General features: G+C 31.7%; 5 protein-coding genes and 1 long non-coding RNA gene across 7 annotated transcripts; 2 read left to right on the top strand and 4 right to left on the bottom strand.

Annotated features, from left to right (window-relative positions):
• Positions 1–35: 35 nt before the first annotated feature.
• LOC123308571 lies at positions 36–4,591 on the bottom strand. The gene is made up of 5 exons (XM_044891294.1): positions 4,443–4,591; positions 3,177–4,100; positions 2,698–3,066; positions 2,398–2,493; positions 36–2,309 (listed from the first exon to the last, which is right to left on the bottom strand). The coding sequence occupies exons 2-5, from the start codon at positions 4,080–4,082 to the stop codon at positions 2,244–2,246; spliced, it is 1,437 nt and encodes a 478-aa protein (XP_044747229.1). The 5' UTR covers positions 4,083–4,100; positions 4,443–4,591; the 3' UTR covers positions 36–2,243.
• Positions 4,592–4,692: 101 nt separating this feature from the next.
• On the top strand, positions 4,693–5,477 carry LOC123308574 (kxDL motif-containing protein CG10681). The gene is made up of 2 exons (XM_044891297.1): positions 4,693–5,003; positions 5,056–5,477. Exons 1-2 carry the CDS (start codon positions 4,861–4,863, stop codon positions 5,336–5,338), a joined length of 426 nt encoding a protein of 141 aa, XP_044747232.1. The 5' UTR covers positions 4,693–4,860; the 3' UTR covers positions 5,339–5,477.
• LOC123308573 (TM2 domain-containing protein almondex) lies at positions 5,330–6,453 on the bottom strand. The gene is made up of 5 exons (XM_044891296.1): positions 6,276–6,453; positions 6,132–6,220; positions 5,936–6,079; positions 5,721–5,880; positions 5,330–5,668 (listed from the first exon to the last, which is right to left on the bottom strand). Exons 1-5 carry the CDS (start codon positions 6,358–6,360, stop codon positions 5,427–5,429), a joined length of 720 nt encoding a protein of 239 aa, XP_044747231.1. The 5' UTR covers positions 6,361–6,453; the 3' UTR covers positions 5,330–5,426.
• Positions 6,454–6,544: 91 nt separating this feature from the next.
• LOC123308575 lies at positions 6,545–7,069 on the bottom strand. The gene is made up of 2 exons (XR_006537149.1): positions 6,786–7,069; positions 6,545–6,724 (listed from the first exon to the last, which is right to left on the bottom strand). It is a non-coding gene; the product is annotated as an uncharacterized LOC123308575 (long non-coding RNA).
• A 232-nt stretch (positions 7,070–7,301) lies between these two features.
• Positions 7,302–13,609, top strand: LOC123308570 (focadhesin). 2 transcript variants are annotated; one of them, XM_044891293.1, is made up of 14 exons: positions 7,302–7,370; positions 7,426–7,725; positions 7,782–7,964; positions 8,221–8,377; positions 8,659–8,941; positions 9,626–10,403; positions 10,456–10,659; positions 10,869–11,113; positions 11,210–11,409; positions 11,489–11,725; positions 12,242–12,502; positions 12,557–12,756; positions 12,969–13,263; positions 13,422–13,609. In XM_044891293.1, exons 2-14 carry the CDS (start codon positions 7,460–7,462, stop codon positions 13,593–13,595), a joined length of 3,483 nt encoding a protein of 1,160 aa, XP_044747228.1. In that variant the 5' UTR covers positions 7,302–7,370; positions 7,426–7,459; the 3' UTR covers positions 13,596–13,609. The 2 variants fall into 2 exon arrangements, with proteins under 2 accessions (XP_044747228.1, XP_044747226.1); XM_044891291.1 differs by having other exon boundaries at positions 7,340–7,725.
• Positions 13,610–13,762: 153 nt separating this feature from the next.
• Positions 13,763–15,745, bottom strand: LOC123308572 (protein C1orf43 homolog). Its single transcript, XM_044891295.1, has 4 exons — positions 15,437–15,745; positions 15,223–15,385; positions 14,967–15,171; positions 13,763–14,631 (listed from the first exon to the last, which is right to left on the bottom strand). The coding sequence occupies exons 1-4, from the start codon at positions 15,629–15,631 to the stop codon at positions 14,418–14,420; spliced, it is 777 nt and encodes a 258-aa protein (XP_044747230.1). The 5' UTR covers positions 15,632–15,745; the 3' UTR covers positions 13,763–14,417.
• Positions 15,746–15,888: the final 143 nt, after the last annotated feature.

Raw genomic sequence — 15,888 nt, 5'->3', positions numbered from 1 at the left:
GATAATTTATACAGAAAGATGAATGAAACAACTCATACCATTAATGTTTTAATGACAACCTATGAATTTCATGATTATTAATAAGACAAATTAGACTGAAAATATGTCCTTGAACAAAGTTCTATTAGAATATTCATCAACAAGTGACTATATTCCAACTAACATTTCGAATATTTAAACAATTTCAGTAATAAAATATAAAACATACAACACTTATCTTATATTGGGTATGAAAATTTCAAAATATAACAACAAAATAAACTTCGTTGGGATAATTCATAGATTTGATAGAACATTTTGTTATCCAATCTCAAATATTTGTTTCATTATTATTGGCCAGTTTATGAAAATGGAACATATAGAAGAAGGAAATAAGTCTATTGAAATCTAGACATGAAAAAACTAATTCAGAACTGCACTGGACACAAGCATGGTTCCCCCCATTCTTTTTAAGTAGATATGCCTTAATTTCTTCATCATTTCCTATAATATTTGCTATATTCTCCTAATCAAATATTTCTATGATTCCTAATCAATATATATCATCAAAATGGATTTATTTTATGTGCACATTATCATTGAAATAAATTTCAAAAAGATCAAGCCACTTATTTACAGCACTTCTTGAAAAAAAAAAATAATTTGTATCCTATGAATGGAGAAATACATAAGGGAAAAATCTTTGTGGTGAAAATAAAAATTTGAACATCTAGTTATTTAAGCTCTTGTTATATCGAGTCTATTCTACTCAAGTTGAAACATATATAAACTCTCAGAATTGAGAGAAACCATGCTATTTATACCTTCTAATAGGTGTGGCATAAACAATATATGAAATTGGTTACATTTCATCCCCCATTGCCTTCAATTGAATACTGACGAAAAAATCGAAGAAACTGTCCCAAATCTTAAAACATTGGATAATGATGAACATTTAAAGTTCTAGTTTATGAGTATTGCACAAAATTTTACAGAATCAAAATAAAATAATTCAAAAACTAAAAAGGACAAAATTACAAAATGCACAAATAAGCAAGAAAATATTTTCAACATAAATATATTCACATTTGAAAAAATTATACGATATATCCCTACTTTTCTGTATCAACATAACCACTTCAATAGAACTTGTAACAATTAACCAGTAATCATCTCCACCTCCCTTTCATTGTGATATTGCTACTTAAATAATTACATTGGAATAATTGAGATGTATATTCTGATCATTAAATTGGCTTAGGAATAACTTTATAATTTTTTTAAAATCTGTAAGTACTCATCTCAACTAAACTTCGAACAGTGAAGACTGATGAATAATGATATTATTTTCTCACTTTCTCAAAGATTAAAAATATTCATAACTAAAAATTTGAAAATAAACTTTAAAATATTACTTGAAATTTGGTGATACGGTGTTATTACAGTTTAAAACGTAGGTAACCTCATTACCTCTGTTTTGTACCATTCTTATCAGCTAAAACAGTAATAAAGTTTTAGATTTTATACATATATAAATATTTGACCATATTTCTACTCTCAAAATAATATTACTTTGTAAAAATACATTATCTTTTCAAGACGGAATATTAAGATTCTTATCACTCATTTCATAAGTAATCAAAATCAATCTACCTATCACTGGGGTTATTACCCCCCCCCCCCCCCCCCCACAAGTTCATTTTAAATCTGAATGAAACCATAAAAACATTAACAACTGTTGTTCAATAGACAGGACATAGCTTTCATTATAGATAGATCATTTGAATGAAATACTTTGCAAATTGCACAAAAAACCATAGCTAATTTGTGAATTAAACGCCTCATTGAAACATAACCAAAAGATTCCGATTTTCAAACAATACCCTGTATTATATCATTTCTCATCACCTATCCATGATTATTTTCACCTAAAAATATCACCGTATCAACAAGTTTTCAGGATCTACGACCTTTACAACTTCTTTACTGCTCGATAAAATTTGGACTTACTCTTAACTATTGGTCCGTAAGAATACATATCAGAGAAATTTTTCAACAATGCCAACTGCTTAGAATAAATCATCACTGTGATATTAATTTTGCAAACATTTCACACGCGATTCAACAAATCCCAAGAAGGCACACTGTTCTATTTAATAATTTTTTTTTTTAGTTTGGTAAAATACCAAGATTAGTATGAGCTTATACTTTACCAGAGATGAATCAAAAAGTGTGAACTTATGAAGGAAATATTTTTCTACATCTCAATCTGGAGGAAGATAACTAAACAGTTTGAACTTATTCCGGATATGGGGTCTAACATCTTCGTTCTGCAATATACCAAAAATTAAGAATTAGATATGTGCTATTTATTGGGAACATTTCGATTTAATATTTAGTAATGATATTTATACTCACACTTGTCACCAATTTCTCCAAGAATGGAATCAATTTCATCAATTCCGAATCACTCTGATCAACAAACCAGCTTTCAATGGGTATTCCGTTATTCAACTAGAAAACAAGTTAAATATTAAAATTAATTGAGAACAAGTAGGTCCCAACTATTGAGAATTGAAATTTTAGTTCAGTTTCAAACTCCAATAATAATCCAAGGAACTAAAATTTTTAATTGGAGTTGATACAGATTTTTTTACCAGGTTTTTTCAAATCTTGGTTACGCCATGGTAATTGGAGAAAAATCATGAGAATACTCACATGATATCCAAAAGCCTGGGGTGAATTGTCGATGATGATGGTTTTGGACAAGTCTCTGCCCAGAATAGTCAAATCCTTTATGTAATTACCATTAACACAAACACAATGCTCTCTGAATAATCTATACTTGATCCATTTTCGTTCAGGATCTAATAGGTTCAGCAATTTGTCAGCATAAATTCTCTTAGATGCAGTAAATAAGATTACTTCAAACATCTGCGATACTTTCTCCATAAATTCTCTGAAAAAGGGCCTTGTCCTCACATAAACTGTATACGAGCAATCTTGGAAGAGAACTGGGAAGCTGAAACTAGCGTCCGATAATTCTTGGAGACTGCAATGGACCAGGGTCTCATCCAAATCCAAAACCTTAAATATAAAATTTCTTCCTAAGCATTCAATGTATTTTTAATATTAACTAGTACTTATAGATCCTTATTTATTGGTAGACAATGAAACAAGTTCAAATTTCAACTTACCAAACTGAATTCGGGACTTGATCTAGTTTTCAATGGCAATGCAGGGCACTTAGATCGCATTTCAAACGTAAGTGGGGGTAAATGCTTGATGAATAGATATGGATCAAAAGCTTCCCAGGTATCTTCAATTTCAACATGTTCTGGTTGGCAATTCAATCTCTCCTCACAAGCTGGCACCACACTAGCTATCATTTCCGTAGAGTACCTTCCAGCATACATATTGGAATAATCATAAACATTTTCCACTATCATATTCTTAGTTAGCTCTTCATCCAACAAATTAGAGAAATCATGAGTAGACACATTGCTCAGGTCCGTCATATCCTGCCTTAATTCTCCACAATCATAATACATACTATCACAAATTTTGTCTGAAAACTCGGGAAATCCATATTTATCGAATTCATTCCTGTCTACCATGTCCACTTCTGAACATTTTAAAGTTTCTTCGCAGACAATTTCCAATGTATTGCCTAGATTAATCGTAGAGTATTCAATATCTTTAGGTAGGTCTGGATTTACTACTTCAGCAGCTCCATTATTATAGCTATAAGTATAAAACTTTTCCGGATTAACTTCAACTGCTGTATTGTTATTCAGCGGTAATTCAGCATTTGCTAAATTCACAATTGTCTCTTCTCCTTCAACTTTTATATTTTCTTGAGTATTCAATTCTGGTACAATTTGCTCAGTCAAGATTTCCGTACTATTTTCTGTAAATTTTGGGGGTGATTCTAATTCAAGTGGTTTTGAGTTTTTAATAGTAGCTTTCTTTGCTTTTCCATTATAACAATAATTCGGCTTTTCTACCCATTTGTTTTTCCTTATTAGTTTACGGATTCTTGAAATTTTGCATGATGAAAACAATCTCAGTCTTCGACTTCTTATTTCACTCCTTAGCCACATCTTGACATCTCTTCATACCTAAAATAAGAAGCAATTTCCATTTGATTTGGAACCAAATTTGAATGCGCCAAGGAAGAATAAGCGGTAAAATAGTTTTTGGCTTTTCCCTTTTGAAACTACTGTAAATAAATTCTTTCAAGGACTTTTGGATCTCATAAACACGAATCTCATCTATAATTTAATGTTATTATATTTAGCAGTAATGAAATAACTTTTTCTCAATTAATTTATATGAAAAAGACCGACAAATGGCTTTAGTATTTGTTTACAAATAATTAGCGGCAAAAGCTGACCTGATGAATAATTCGGAATGCTACAGAAATATCCCATAAACTCATGTTGAATAATTGGCATTCTTACCTCGAGTTTGCAGGGAATTCATCAACTCTATCACTGTTAAAACAACTGCAGCATCATTTTTATTAAAAATTTCATAAAATAAGAACGCTCAAAAATGGCGTCCCACGCTAGATGTCATTTCACTTTTTATGTTCTTAAAGTAGGATTCGCTATCGCGCATGTTTGATTGCGTTTGCTGCGTATACGTCGAATCAAATTATTTCCCTGGATTTTGCGTATTATCCTCAAACAAATTATCAAAAATCTTGAGGACTAATCGACTATTGAAAAGATCTAATCTTTGTTAATGAATGAAAACAAACAGCACTCTCAGCAAACTGGTAAAATGTTTGTTTTATAATCAGTAGTTACAGAAGACCTCTTAATAAAAGTTATCTCGCATATTTATTTATTAACTTCATAAAACTTAAAAGGAGACATGGAAAGTAAAGGAACACCAGAAAGTGATTTCAGTATTGAATGTTTTCAAAACTACACAGCCCCAGAGGTATTCATTCAAGGATTAGCTGGTATAATCGATCAGCAAGATGTGAAATCAATGATAATAGCCCAAAAACAAATGTAAATTGGGAAATTTTCATGTTCAAATCATATTTAATACTGTGAATTCTAGGTTACAAAGATTTGAGAAAACTAACGAAATGTTAACCAATTGCAATGCGCTAAGCGCTTCTAGGTTGAAATCAGTAGGTCCAGAATTCAAAAAACACTGTCAAACATTTCTAGAGATGAAAAAAGATTTGGATTACATCTTCAAAAAAATCAGAGCAATCAAAACCAAAATATCAGCTCAATACCCAGAAGCTTATGCAGAGGCTTATTCAAATAACAACCCTTTAGAGAACTCTGATATGCAGGATAGTGATGAAAATATATTTCAACCAAAGGAAGATTGAAAACATTTTATTTATTCAGAATTACATTTTATTTAATTTCATAATGAGTTCAAATTCTTAAAATTCATATATACACATGGAAATATAATCAGATAAATAAAGAACCATCTGCTGGACCTAGATAATGTAAAGAAATGAGTATAACGTCTATTAATGTCCATACGCCAAGGCCTCCAAAACTGAAAAGTTTACCTATTCCTTCTTGCCAGTGACCTAGGTAAAACCTATCTGCCCCAAACCCCCCAAGTGTTACGCTGAGAGCTAAAGCTGTTAACCAACGATACCCTCCAGTCCAATTGCATGGTAATCGTTTATCAAATAAACGATTTCCTGAAAAATTAAAACATAGAATTTATGTTTCTCACCTATATAGTGACTTTACCTAGGCAAATTATATCTTTATGTACTGTACAATTGGTAGTATAATAAACTTTAGGAGAAGCTACTGAATTACAATTGGCTTTTAATTCACAACTATGTTCCCAATGATCTGTTTGATAACAATATCTGCAAATATATGGTCTTTGGAATTTTCTTTCTCCCTACAATATATGAACATTAATATTTTATCAACTTACAATAGTTGATATTACTCACTATACATTTAACAACAGGTTTAGCTGTACATGTAGCATTCAATAAACTTCCATATTCACAATTATATTTAACATAGCAGTCTAAACATGGTACTTCAAGATCTTTACATGCAACATCTGAAGGGCATGTTAATACTAAATCTTCCTGTAATTAAAAAATAATATTATTCTTGGTGATGTAAATTTTTCTTCATTACCTGAACAGGCTTTGGAATAAATATTTCCTGCTTTTTATACGTATTATTTTTCACTTGATTTTTAAAGTCGGATTCCATAAAATTTTCAGCTGAAACAGAGCTTAGAAGTCAAATATCAAATATGTATGTTGAATTTTCACCTACCCATTTGTATATTATTTACATAATTAATCATAACTGAAAGCAATATGAATGTTGCTTTTCGAATATTTATATGCATACATTGCATTTTCTAATATCCTTCATCAATAAGAAAATAATCAAGAAAGCTTTGGTTTGCTTTGCACTTGAATAAGGTTAGGTAAACCTAACCTAACTGTCAAAAACAGTTGTTTTGGCCCAACTTTTAAAATACCAAAAATAAATAGGTAAGATGAAAAATTTACAATTAAAATGGAGATTGAAATGTTTAATCACGTTTTCAATTATTATATTTACTAATAATTATAACTACATTCTTAAACTATAAATTAACTTATTCTTCTGAGAACTTTCCATTATAATATGGTAAATATTGTAAAACTAATTTCCAATCAGTTGCATAAGTAATTCCAATCCCAGCAGTTGCTCCGAATAACATTGCTGAAGAAACCCTGCAATCAAGATCTCAAATTACATAACTCAGCTCAGCTACGGGAAAAATGAATAGCCTACCACTGAGATCCTTGTTCGATTTGTTTTTTGCCTATCATCCTCAATAAAGGTAGTTTAAGTGGCATCTTGAGTAATCAATTTACGTGGCCTCAGAGTAAAAGAAATGTTTTAATACAAGAGCAATCAATTCAACAAATCAAGAAATTTCTTTTAATTTTGCATAGAACTCTGGCCGAGATAGATTCCTTCCGAAAATTCGGAACAGAGAACAAATGAAAAATGAAGTTTGGTCAGAGATCTTTGGTTTGGTATCCTTACAGAGATTGTTTTGTCAAATATAAAGAAAAACCAGTATAAATAATTACCGAACCAAGTGAAATGAGCCACTTGAAATTTATTCTTATTCAGTAATTTTTTGTCTCTTCAACATTATACCCTCAGATCAATATAAAACTGAGATTATACCAAAGAGGAAGTTAATCTTTGATTTTACTCTGTAGTTTCCACATGTTCTATGGTACAGATCGCTCAAGTTTGTCTCTGGTTTGTCTGTTTGTTACAATGTTCAATGGTTTGTTATGACACTGTCATCTGTGGTTGTGATAAGAAATTTGAAATTTTGCAAAATCAAAATATTTCATTTGAGTAATTATTTTATGAAAAGTGTGAATTTAAATAGAATATATTAATTCTATTCTAGCTTGTATGTAACATAACAATACGACAGATAAATAATGGAAGAACTCAATAATAAATTACTTTCTAAGGATCAAACTGTAATATCTTCGTTAATATCGAAATTAGTTGAGAATATAGCGAAAAACTATGAGGGAAGGAGAGTTGAATCTGCACAATTTTGTTTCTTACAAAGTAAAGTTGTGAGTATGGACAGCAAAGTCAATGAAGTAGCTGCAGAAGGTATCTTGAAGCTCTTGAAGGAAGGAATACTGGATTCGAATAAGCTACTAGAAGATTTCATAACCCTCATTCCTAATAATAAGTAATATTTATATGATAGTATAATTAGTAAAATACTGATAACTTTTCTCATTTCAGAATAAGTAAAGGAGTGGTTAAAATAATTTGTGGAGTCTTATACTATGAGTTTTTGAAAAACGGAAAAAATTCCCCACAGAAATTTAACATGTATCAACCTCAACATCCCTTTATTACTATACTCGTAAATAATTCAGAGTGCTTTACGCATATTTATAAAGAATTAAGGTTTGCTTCAAAGGAGTAAGTATTAAGGGAATAATATTTGGTATATATAACTCGGTTCATTCCAATATTCAGCTTTTCTCATTAATATATGATTTTCAATGAAGAATAATTTACCCTTTGGATTGTGGCTAGCTTCACAAGTATTTTTGTTGTTTTCTCTTGAAAAGTATTATCTTTAAATAATAGGGTAGTACTCCAGAAAATCCAAAGTTTCAAAATATTCCCTTTATGTACTGTATATGTGAAATGATTAAATATTTTTATTTTTCAGCCCATCCTGGAACATGTGGAATTATTCATTTTATCAATATTGTTTTTGTAATCCCATAAACAAGAAACCTAAGTTTCATAAAATGAAACTATGGATTAATCTTTTGTTGTCGAGTCAAGATGATGAATTGATTATCAAATTGATTAATTGGTTACCTGTGAGTAAAAAAAAACTAATATTTATATTATTTTTTCACATAAATGCATTTGAGAACTTGTAATATTCACATTCAAGAATAACAATTTTTCGAAGCTCCATAATAAAATTCCACTTGCTTCCATGCATGCATAAGTATGAAATGCAGTAACTGAAAAAAAAATAAAGGAAACAACTGCGTGGATTACAAACAAAACATTGAATTTGGATAGTTGGTGTTAATTATAACACTTCATTATTATTACCAATATTTGAATGAAGCCCTAAAATTTTGTGTTTCAGCTCGATCCAGCAGGCTCCCTGCTAGTTTCTGCTGAGTTGCTGAATGAACTATCACATTTTAGCAGCAGGAGCAAAATTGACACAGAAATCATTCTGATGTTGCAAGTGAGTGCCTTATTCAAATTAGTTTCGAAGAATCATGATCCCAGGGACACAATTTCAGCTATTCGACTTTTATTGGATCAAATAGAGCAAATTAATTGTATAGATCCCATACTTCTTATTTTGGTTAAGGCTGTAACAAGAGCTTTATCAACTCACTCTTTGGATATTTTACAAATCTGTAAGTGGGAATAATAATATCGTTATCATAAAATTTCAGGGTCTTTATGAATGATTGTAACATTGTCATAGGCGTTAAAATATTCTCAGTTCAATTTCAATCATTTAAACAATTTTTGAAGCAGAATGTTCACTAGATTTCCATAAGAATTGATAATACAACAGTGCACTTCCATGTTAAAATAATTTATAAACACCCTGTACAAACATGTATCACAATTGTTATAAAAGCCATAATGGTACAATCAAAGTCTTGCTAGAGTAAACACCTAACTGCTCACCCTTGCACCAACCTTGAAAGTTGGTCATCATGGCCGGTAAACAAAACAACTATAGCATTTGCATATGCTTGGATGTAATCAAGTGAGCTGATGGTGGCTATCACAGAACACAACTAATGGCTATTAGATTGCCTACCAAGAGGGACCACAGTTGACAGAATGCTGTCTTGAAGGTACCCTCTGTTGACTTTGAATTTATCAGTCTTATTGCAAGCATGGTTATGATGTTTCTTGATCTCAGCATACAGCTGATCCACCTCCTTATCATATGAGGAATGCCTTTAACCTTAGCAGCCCATATCAGGGATATAGTGCTGTCAGAATTAAAGGCACCTTTGTTTAGAAAACAATAATTTTTTTGAGTTCATTTTCAGGTAAATATTTGACTTTCAATCTTATTTTAGGTGAACTCTTAATTAATCGACCAAACGTGAATTATTTTGTTTTACAATCCATCAAAGTTGCTATCCTCCACTGGATTGGAAATCCGTCAAGTTTGAGTGCAGATGTTTGTTCCAAAGCAGATGAAATCTACATAAACATCGATAATCTCTTGAGAATGAAACGAACTGTAGAATCTTCTAATCTCAGACAAATTCACGAGAGATATCACGACATTATTTCAACAAACCAAGAGTTGTGTACTGCATTTGAAGTGATGGCTGTATGCGAGTCGTGGAAGACTAAAGAATCCATTTTAGAGTTTTTAAAAAAAGTTGAGGTTTCGGGAGATCAATTCATCCGAAAAGTAATCCATGTAGTTTTTGGGTTATTCATTTGTGACTTGAACGATTGTGACATTACCTTGGCAGCTTTCAAGATCATATGTACTTACCTAGAAAATTTTAAGAAGTTCAGTCATTTAGTACTTACTTTGACATTGTACAATTTATCGAATACCTCTAATCCTAAGGTTCATTTTGAACTATTTAAGTATTTAACTAAATTAGCTAATATGAGGGAAAATTATCGGAAAGTTGTGACAACCATAAAAGTAGTACACAGCAGTTCAGATAATGCATTAAAAACATTCGGAATGAGACTCATGTTTGATTTATGGAAGACTGACAAAACTGCTTATCCTTTGCTGGAAGAAATGCTTACCGAGGAGGAACCAACTGAACATAAATGGGAATATTATGTCAATAAGGCACTTATAATAAAACAAATTTGTGAGATCAAGTAAGCATCTCATACAATAGATATGAATTGTTAAAAAACTTTAGAATTTCAGCTCTAAGCTTTATGGGGAGGAAATGGTAGCGCATTTGTCGAGAATATTGAATAAGTGTTCCGAAGCAGAGGGTGAATTGGCATCTTCAATTGCTATAGATGCCATATCTGTCCTATGCAGTGAAGGTATTATAGATATCAAAACTACCTGGATGACATTAGCGCCAAAATATTTGACTGACAAAAGAACAAAAACGGTAAAAAGGTGAGATTTTTTCTGTTATTTTTACCAGATAAAAAAATTCATGTTTCTGAAAATTGAAGTTGAAGGTTAACATGTGAGAAACACTCAATCTCAACAAGATCCAAGCATAGTTTCGAAAAATTATAATTAAAAAAAAAAATCAATTGATAACCATCGGATACCATTTGTTTTACCAAGTGAATTAGGTAATTTTCAAAACATATTTTTAGTATGTGCGGTCTGGCCTCTGCCATATCCAGTTTAATGCACCCAGAACACCATAAGGATTTACAGAAGGAGGTTATCTGCACAATTTGGGATTATGCAGTTAATAATGCAGATATCGAGGTGAAAAAAGCTGCTCTCAATTCCTTGGCTGAATTCGGTCTGGAGAACATTTCTCCTCATTTTCCAGAGCAATATCTGAATGAAGATTCTGCCTCCAAGTCTGATATTGTACCTCAACTTGTTCCAGGTAAATGCAAATTGCTTGTAATAAACTGTTTTCAAATTGAAAACCCAATAAATCATTCTAGAGACTTATCAATGTGCTTCTTGAAAATGTTTACAGGTATTTGTTGGATTAATTTCCTGAAGGATCAGACCGATTTATCTGTAGTTGGCGATTTCCTAATAAAAATGATCAAAAGAGAGGTGGACGAATATCCAAAATACGTATATCATATCGCTTCCAAAAAAGAGCCTATCGATTATTCACTTTTACCAAGTCATAGCTTAGTTAGAGGTGTTGTCATGTATTGTACTACACAGGTAATAGTTCGATACTAATGAACCTGACTAACAGTATCAATATTTGAGTGCACCAAATTAACTATTGTATTATTCTTAGATGAACAAATGGAATGGACTATACAAACACGTCTTCATTGAATGCATGAGAATACTAAGTCAGGAATACAGTAAACCTTTACCTCCTTATAACTGGGCGTTTCTTCATCAGCTCTTCAATGAGCCAGAATTGAAAAGTTATTGCATAACAATCGCTTCACATCAGGTCATGATATCAGGTACTGCCAGACGATTTGTAGAAAATTATATTGAAACATTGATTGGAGATTATGAGGATGTAAGTATTTTTATAATTAGAATTAAAAAATCCAAACACTCAAAAAGAGTAAACCACTTACCCTGTTTCTTCACAAATAAGAAGCTCAAGATAAATATTCACATTCTCAATTTTGTTAAAAAGTTAAGGAGTATTACAAATTTTCTTTTAAGTCTGAAAGAAAGATCCATGTAGGTTACTTCTAAATACAGAGAGTAGTTCAAAAGTCTTCATGCCAAGGGTGAATAATAAACTAAATCAATTCACATACATGACACCTGCTGATATCAAATCGACAAATGTTACAATCTAAATCGCAAAGTTCCAAAAAAAATTTCATTTTGTTTAGAAAGAATAGATGGTGTTGGTCTCATTGGACCTTGTCAGGGCAACGCAATTTCCACTTCTACGAAAGTCAAAGTCAGGCAAAGTCCGAAATTTCTGAAATTTGGCACTTAGTGTGATTCGCCTAGGAAGACCTAAATTTAATCACTCCGGACATTGCCGATAGCATAACATATTCATTTTGTTTTACAGCTTGAAGGAGCGTTACTTATCTATGGAAACTTGAAATTCTTAGCGAATAGTATACAACCCACGATATTCGAAAGATTTTTTAACAGCACCTTGAACTATGCGCAACATTTGAAGACTGATAAAAAAAACGAAGAATTCATCATTTCGCTAATCGATGCTCTCAAAGATGTATTGGCCAATCCTGCTGTTCAAGATATTAGTAAAAAGGTCATAGTGTCTTATATAGATGCTACATTAGAATCGTTTAATGAATCAGATGAGGTAAGAGAAAATTCTGTTTCTCCAATAAATACAACTGAATTTAAATTTTTACAGATCTTTGATATATTCTTGAATTGTGTTCCTTGTTACCCTCCCGATTTACTGAAAAACGTCACTGCATTACCCATACCAGAAAAAATGACTGATGAACTCTATCAGAAAGCAGTAAAAATAAGATGCAAACTTGCTCTTAACACTAAGGAAAAATTGAAATGGTTGGACGATTTGGTTGATAGAGACAGAGTGAACACAAAGTGAGTAGAGAATAAAAGCTTCCGACAGGTTCAAATAATATTCTTCTGGCTTCAGTTATTGCCACATCAGAAATCTCTCTGAATTCAGTGACAATATTGAAACATCTTAAATTTCTGATCAGATTTAGTTGAAACTTATTGATTGAGCCGATTCAGATGTCTATTTGTTTCCTTGTATATAACTTTGGCTAATTAAAATGGAGCAATTTCAGGTGCAATTACCCCTTAGAGGAATTCCTCAAAATATTCATACAACAGAAAAATCTTGGAGAATGCATTCAATGGACGATAGATCTGATAGGTAGGATCGAGGTTGCTGTTGCAGATAATTCTGCTCAATCATACATAATATTCCTTATGGAGGTACTTGTAATTGTGATAGTAGCCTTTTCTGGTTTCCACATTTTCACTTGTTCACATTTGGACATAAATCAGTATTTGAAATTGTTACCCCCGGCAGCTGATATTCTGTTGGAGATGAAGGAATGGGCTCATGATAGTTCGAAGGTAGGGAACTGAATTGAATAGTTTATATAAAAAAAAATTTTGCTGCTTTGGTGCTTTCCCCTGAATTCTGAAAATATTCATTTTGAACATACTTTTTTCACTGAAACAATGTCCTAATTCCATTGTTTCATCCATAATCAATAAACCCCTTTTTTCAGGTACTAGAATGCTTCTACTATTTAAGTTCCAATAAAGGAGGGTCAATTCCAGAGAATTTTCAGACTGCATTCAGACAAACGTTGCAAGCTCTCAGACATCATGTAGAATTCAAAAGAGAACATAAATGGATGAAATACCTTAATGCTGATATCAATCTTAGGACTATCCAATAAAGATTCCTTTCAAACATTTCTTTTATGTGCCCTAAACTAATAATCAATATCGTCCTCTGCCATCATCGAAAGTGATTTTTTCAAAATTCAACATAAATTCTTGAAACCAGCATCACATCTGGACTCATTAGTTGCTTAGGTTGTTTTAGGATTTAGTTTATCATTAATTATTTCAACTGTATTTTATTGAGATCATAATCAGAAATTAGGTGTTCAAGGGTAATGTCTGACATTATTATATATAAAATTCATAGGCACTATATAGGGATTTATTTGAAAATGAACAATTCATCAACTCAATTTCAAAGTAAAGAATTGACTATGTTTCTCTTATAAGGCCTTGTCAATTAGAAAGTGGAGACAGTTTTCAATTCCTTCTCCTTCTGCAACATACGAAGTAAAAACGTTTCATTGACCTTTTTATGAGGCCCCCAATGAATATTGTTACATTAAGTTTTTATATTCTCAACTTTTTTTGATGAGAAACATCCACGTTTTCTTAAATTGTTTAGTCAATTCATTGATAGCAATATTGTAATTGGTGAATATAATCTTTTATTATACAAAAGAGCTCATTTGTTGTATATCTTTGAATATAAATTTTCAAATTTATTCCTTCAAAGGCCTATCCAGTTAGTCGCGAAAACTTCTTTATTTTTTGGTATGCTCAATCATTTACATTATTGAGGAACCACCAACTTGATTCAGTAGGTCCACATGTCAAACATAAAGTTGAAGTTGAAGAACTTCACGATAAGTCCTACTGTTTCACATAAATGCAGAATCATTTGACATCTATCAGGTTCGTTGAGATATATGAATTTAAACTGAAGTTTCATTATCTGATGATAAAACTGGTATTGCTAGAGATGTAGGTCTTGAATCTACGCTTATTATTTCATCCTCTTGATTGGTGAAATTCGGAGGTAATGGATGTAACCTTGTTGGATCTAATAGATTACGATTTTTTTCATGTTTTTGTTTCTTTGGTGGCCGATTAGGAGTTCTGGTATTGTTAAACTTGATTAATTTTGCACTGTGAAAGAAGAAGATAACAATTTTAGTTTCTATTGAAATGTCCTTTCATTTTATAGTAGAATAAAGTGTCCAAGAAAAGATTTTGCAAATTTAAGAATTTCTGTGAAACATATCTCAGTTTTAATTGTATACTAAAATGGCTTTATAATAACTAATAATTTTTTTTTGCACTTTTGATTCACTATAACCCATGAAACGAAGTAGAGAAGCAGGGAAATGAAAAAAGTTGAAGGTGTTTGGATAAAAATTGTACATTCTAAAAAAATTGATCGGCAAGGAATAACCACTATAGATTTTTGAATTGAATAACAGACAAAATGAAGGAGCACTCACGCATCAATGAGTTTCATCAATAATCTGTTATACTGTTGATATTCCTCATCCCCAAAATGGTTGGGATCATGTCTAGCATGCTCATATAAGTCACAGAATTGGTGTATCAATCTTTGACCACTGCCATTCAAAGGGGCTGCAAGTGTAGTCAGTAAATAGGCTCTCAAATTCTCACTTGGATGCCTCTTTGCATTTATAGCTTCCTCTTAAATAGAAGTTATTAAATAACGCAAGACTTTAGCCCAAATATCATTACCTAGTGTTTTCACATCATCTACAGCTTTCAATCTATAATAATGTATTGGTATTTGCTGCCCAGGAGTGACTATGTACCTTGGATCTTCTTTAGTTATTAGTTTCGGTTCACATATAATTTTCGGTATGGCTGCAATTCTTCGCTCGATTTCTAGTTTTAGTGCCTACAATTAGATAATAACAATATATATTTCATTACATCACAAATATATTACTTTAGGCCCTCCGTATCCTATGGGAACGTGAGGAGATCTTCTTGATCTAAGAGCAAATCTCATGATTTGGCGTTTACCAAACAGGAAAAGGAGAATTAAAGTAAGAACCCCTAGTCCAATAATTATAACATAGGTCACTCCGGATAACTCCTCCGTCATTCTTATAGATCCTAATTTTTCAGCTCTAGCCTGCATCTAAAATATCTTACTATCGAGGCAAAAATATTTAAAAATCAAACTAGACTTTGTTCGAGTTTGTTCTCCAAGACTCGTTTGTTTTTGTTGTCTTTGCCGATTACAGATCTGTAACAAAGTCCTCCTTGTCTGTAATCTGTAATCGTTTCTGACACTCCATCAGTTTTGAGGCTACAAAACTAGATGACGCCCCTGGATAATGCAAGAAGATTTTTTTTTTACTAATAATACTTCAAACAATGAACTCGGTAAATTGT

This window comes from Coccinella septempunctata, chromosome 2 (assembly GCF_907165205.1).
Source record: "Coccinella septempunctata chromosome 2, icCocSept1.1, whole genome shotgun sequence".
NCBI lineage: Eukaryota > Metazoa > Arthropoda > Insecta > Coleoptera > Coccinellidae > Coccinella > Coccinella septempunctata.
Note: the sequence above shows the minus strand (reverse complement) of the source record. Positions and strands in the feature narration are given on the sequence as shown.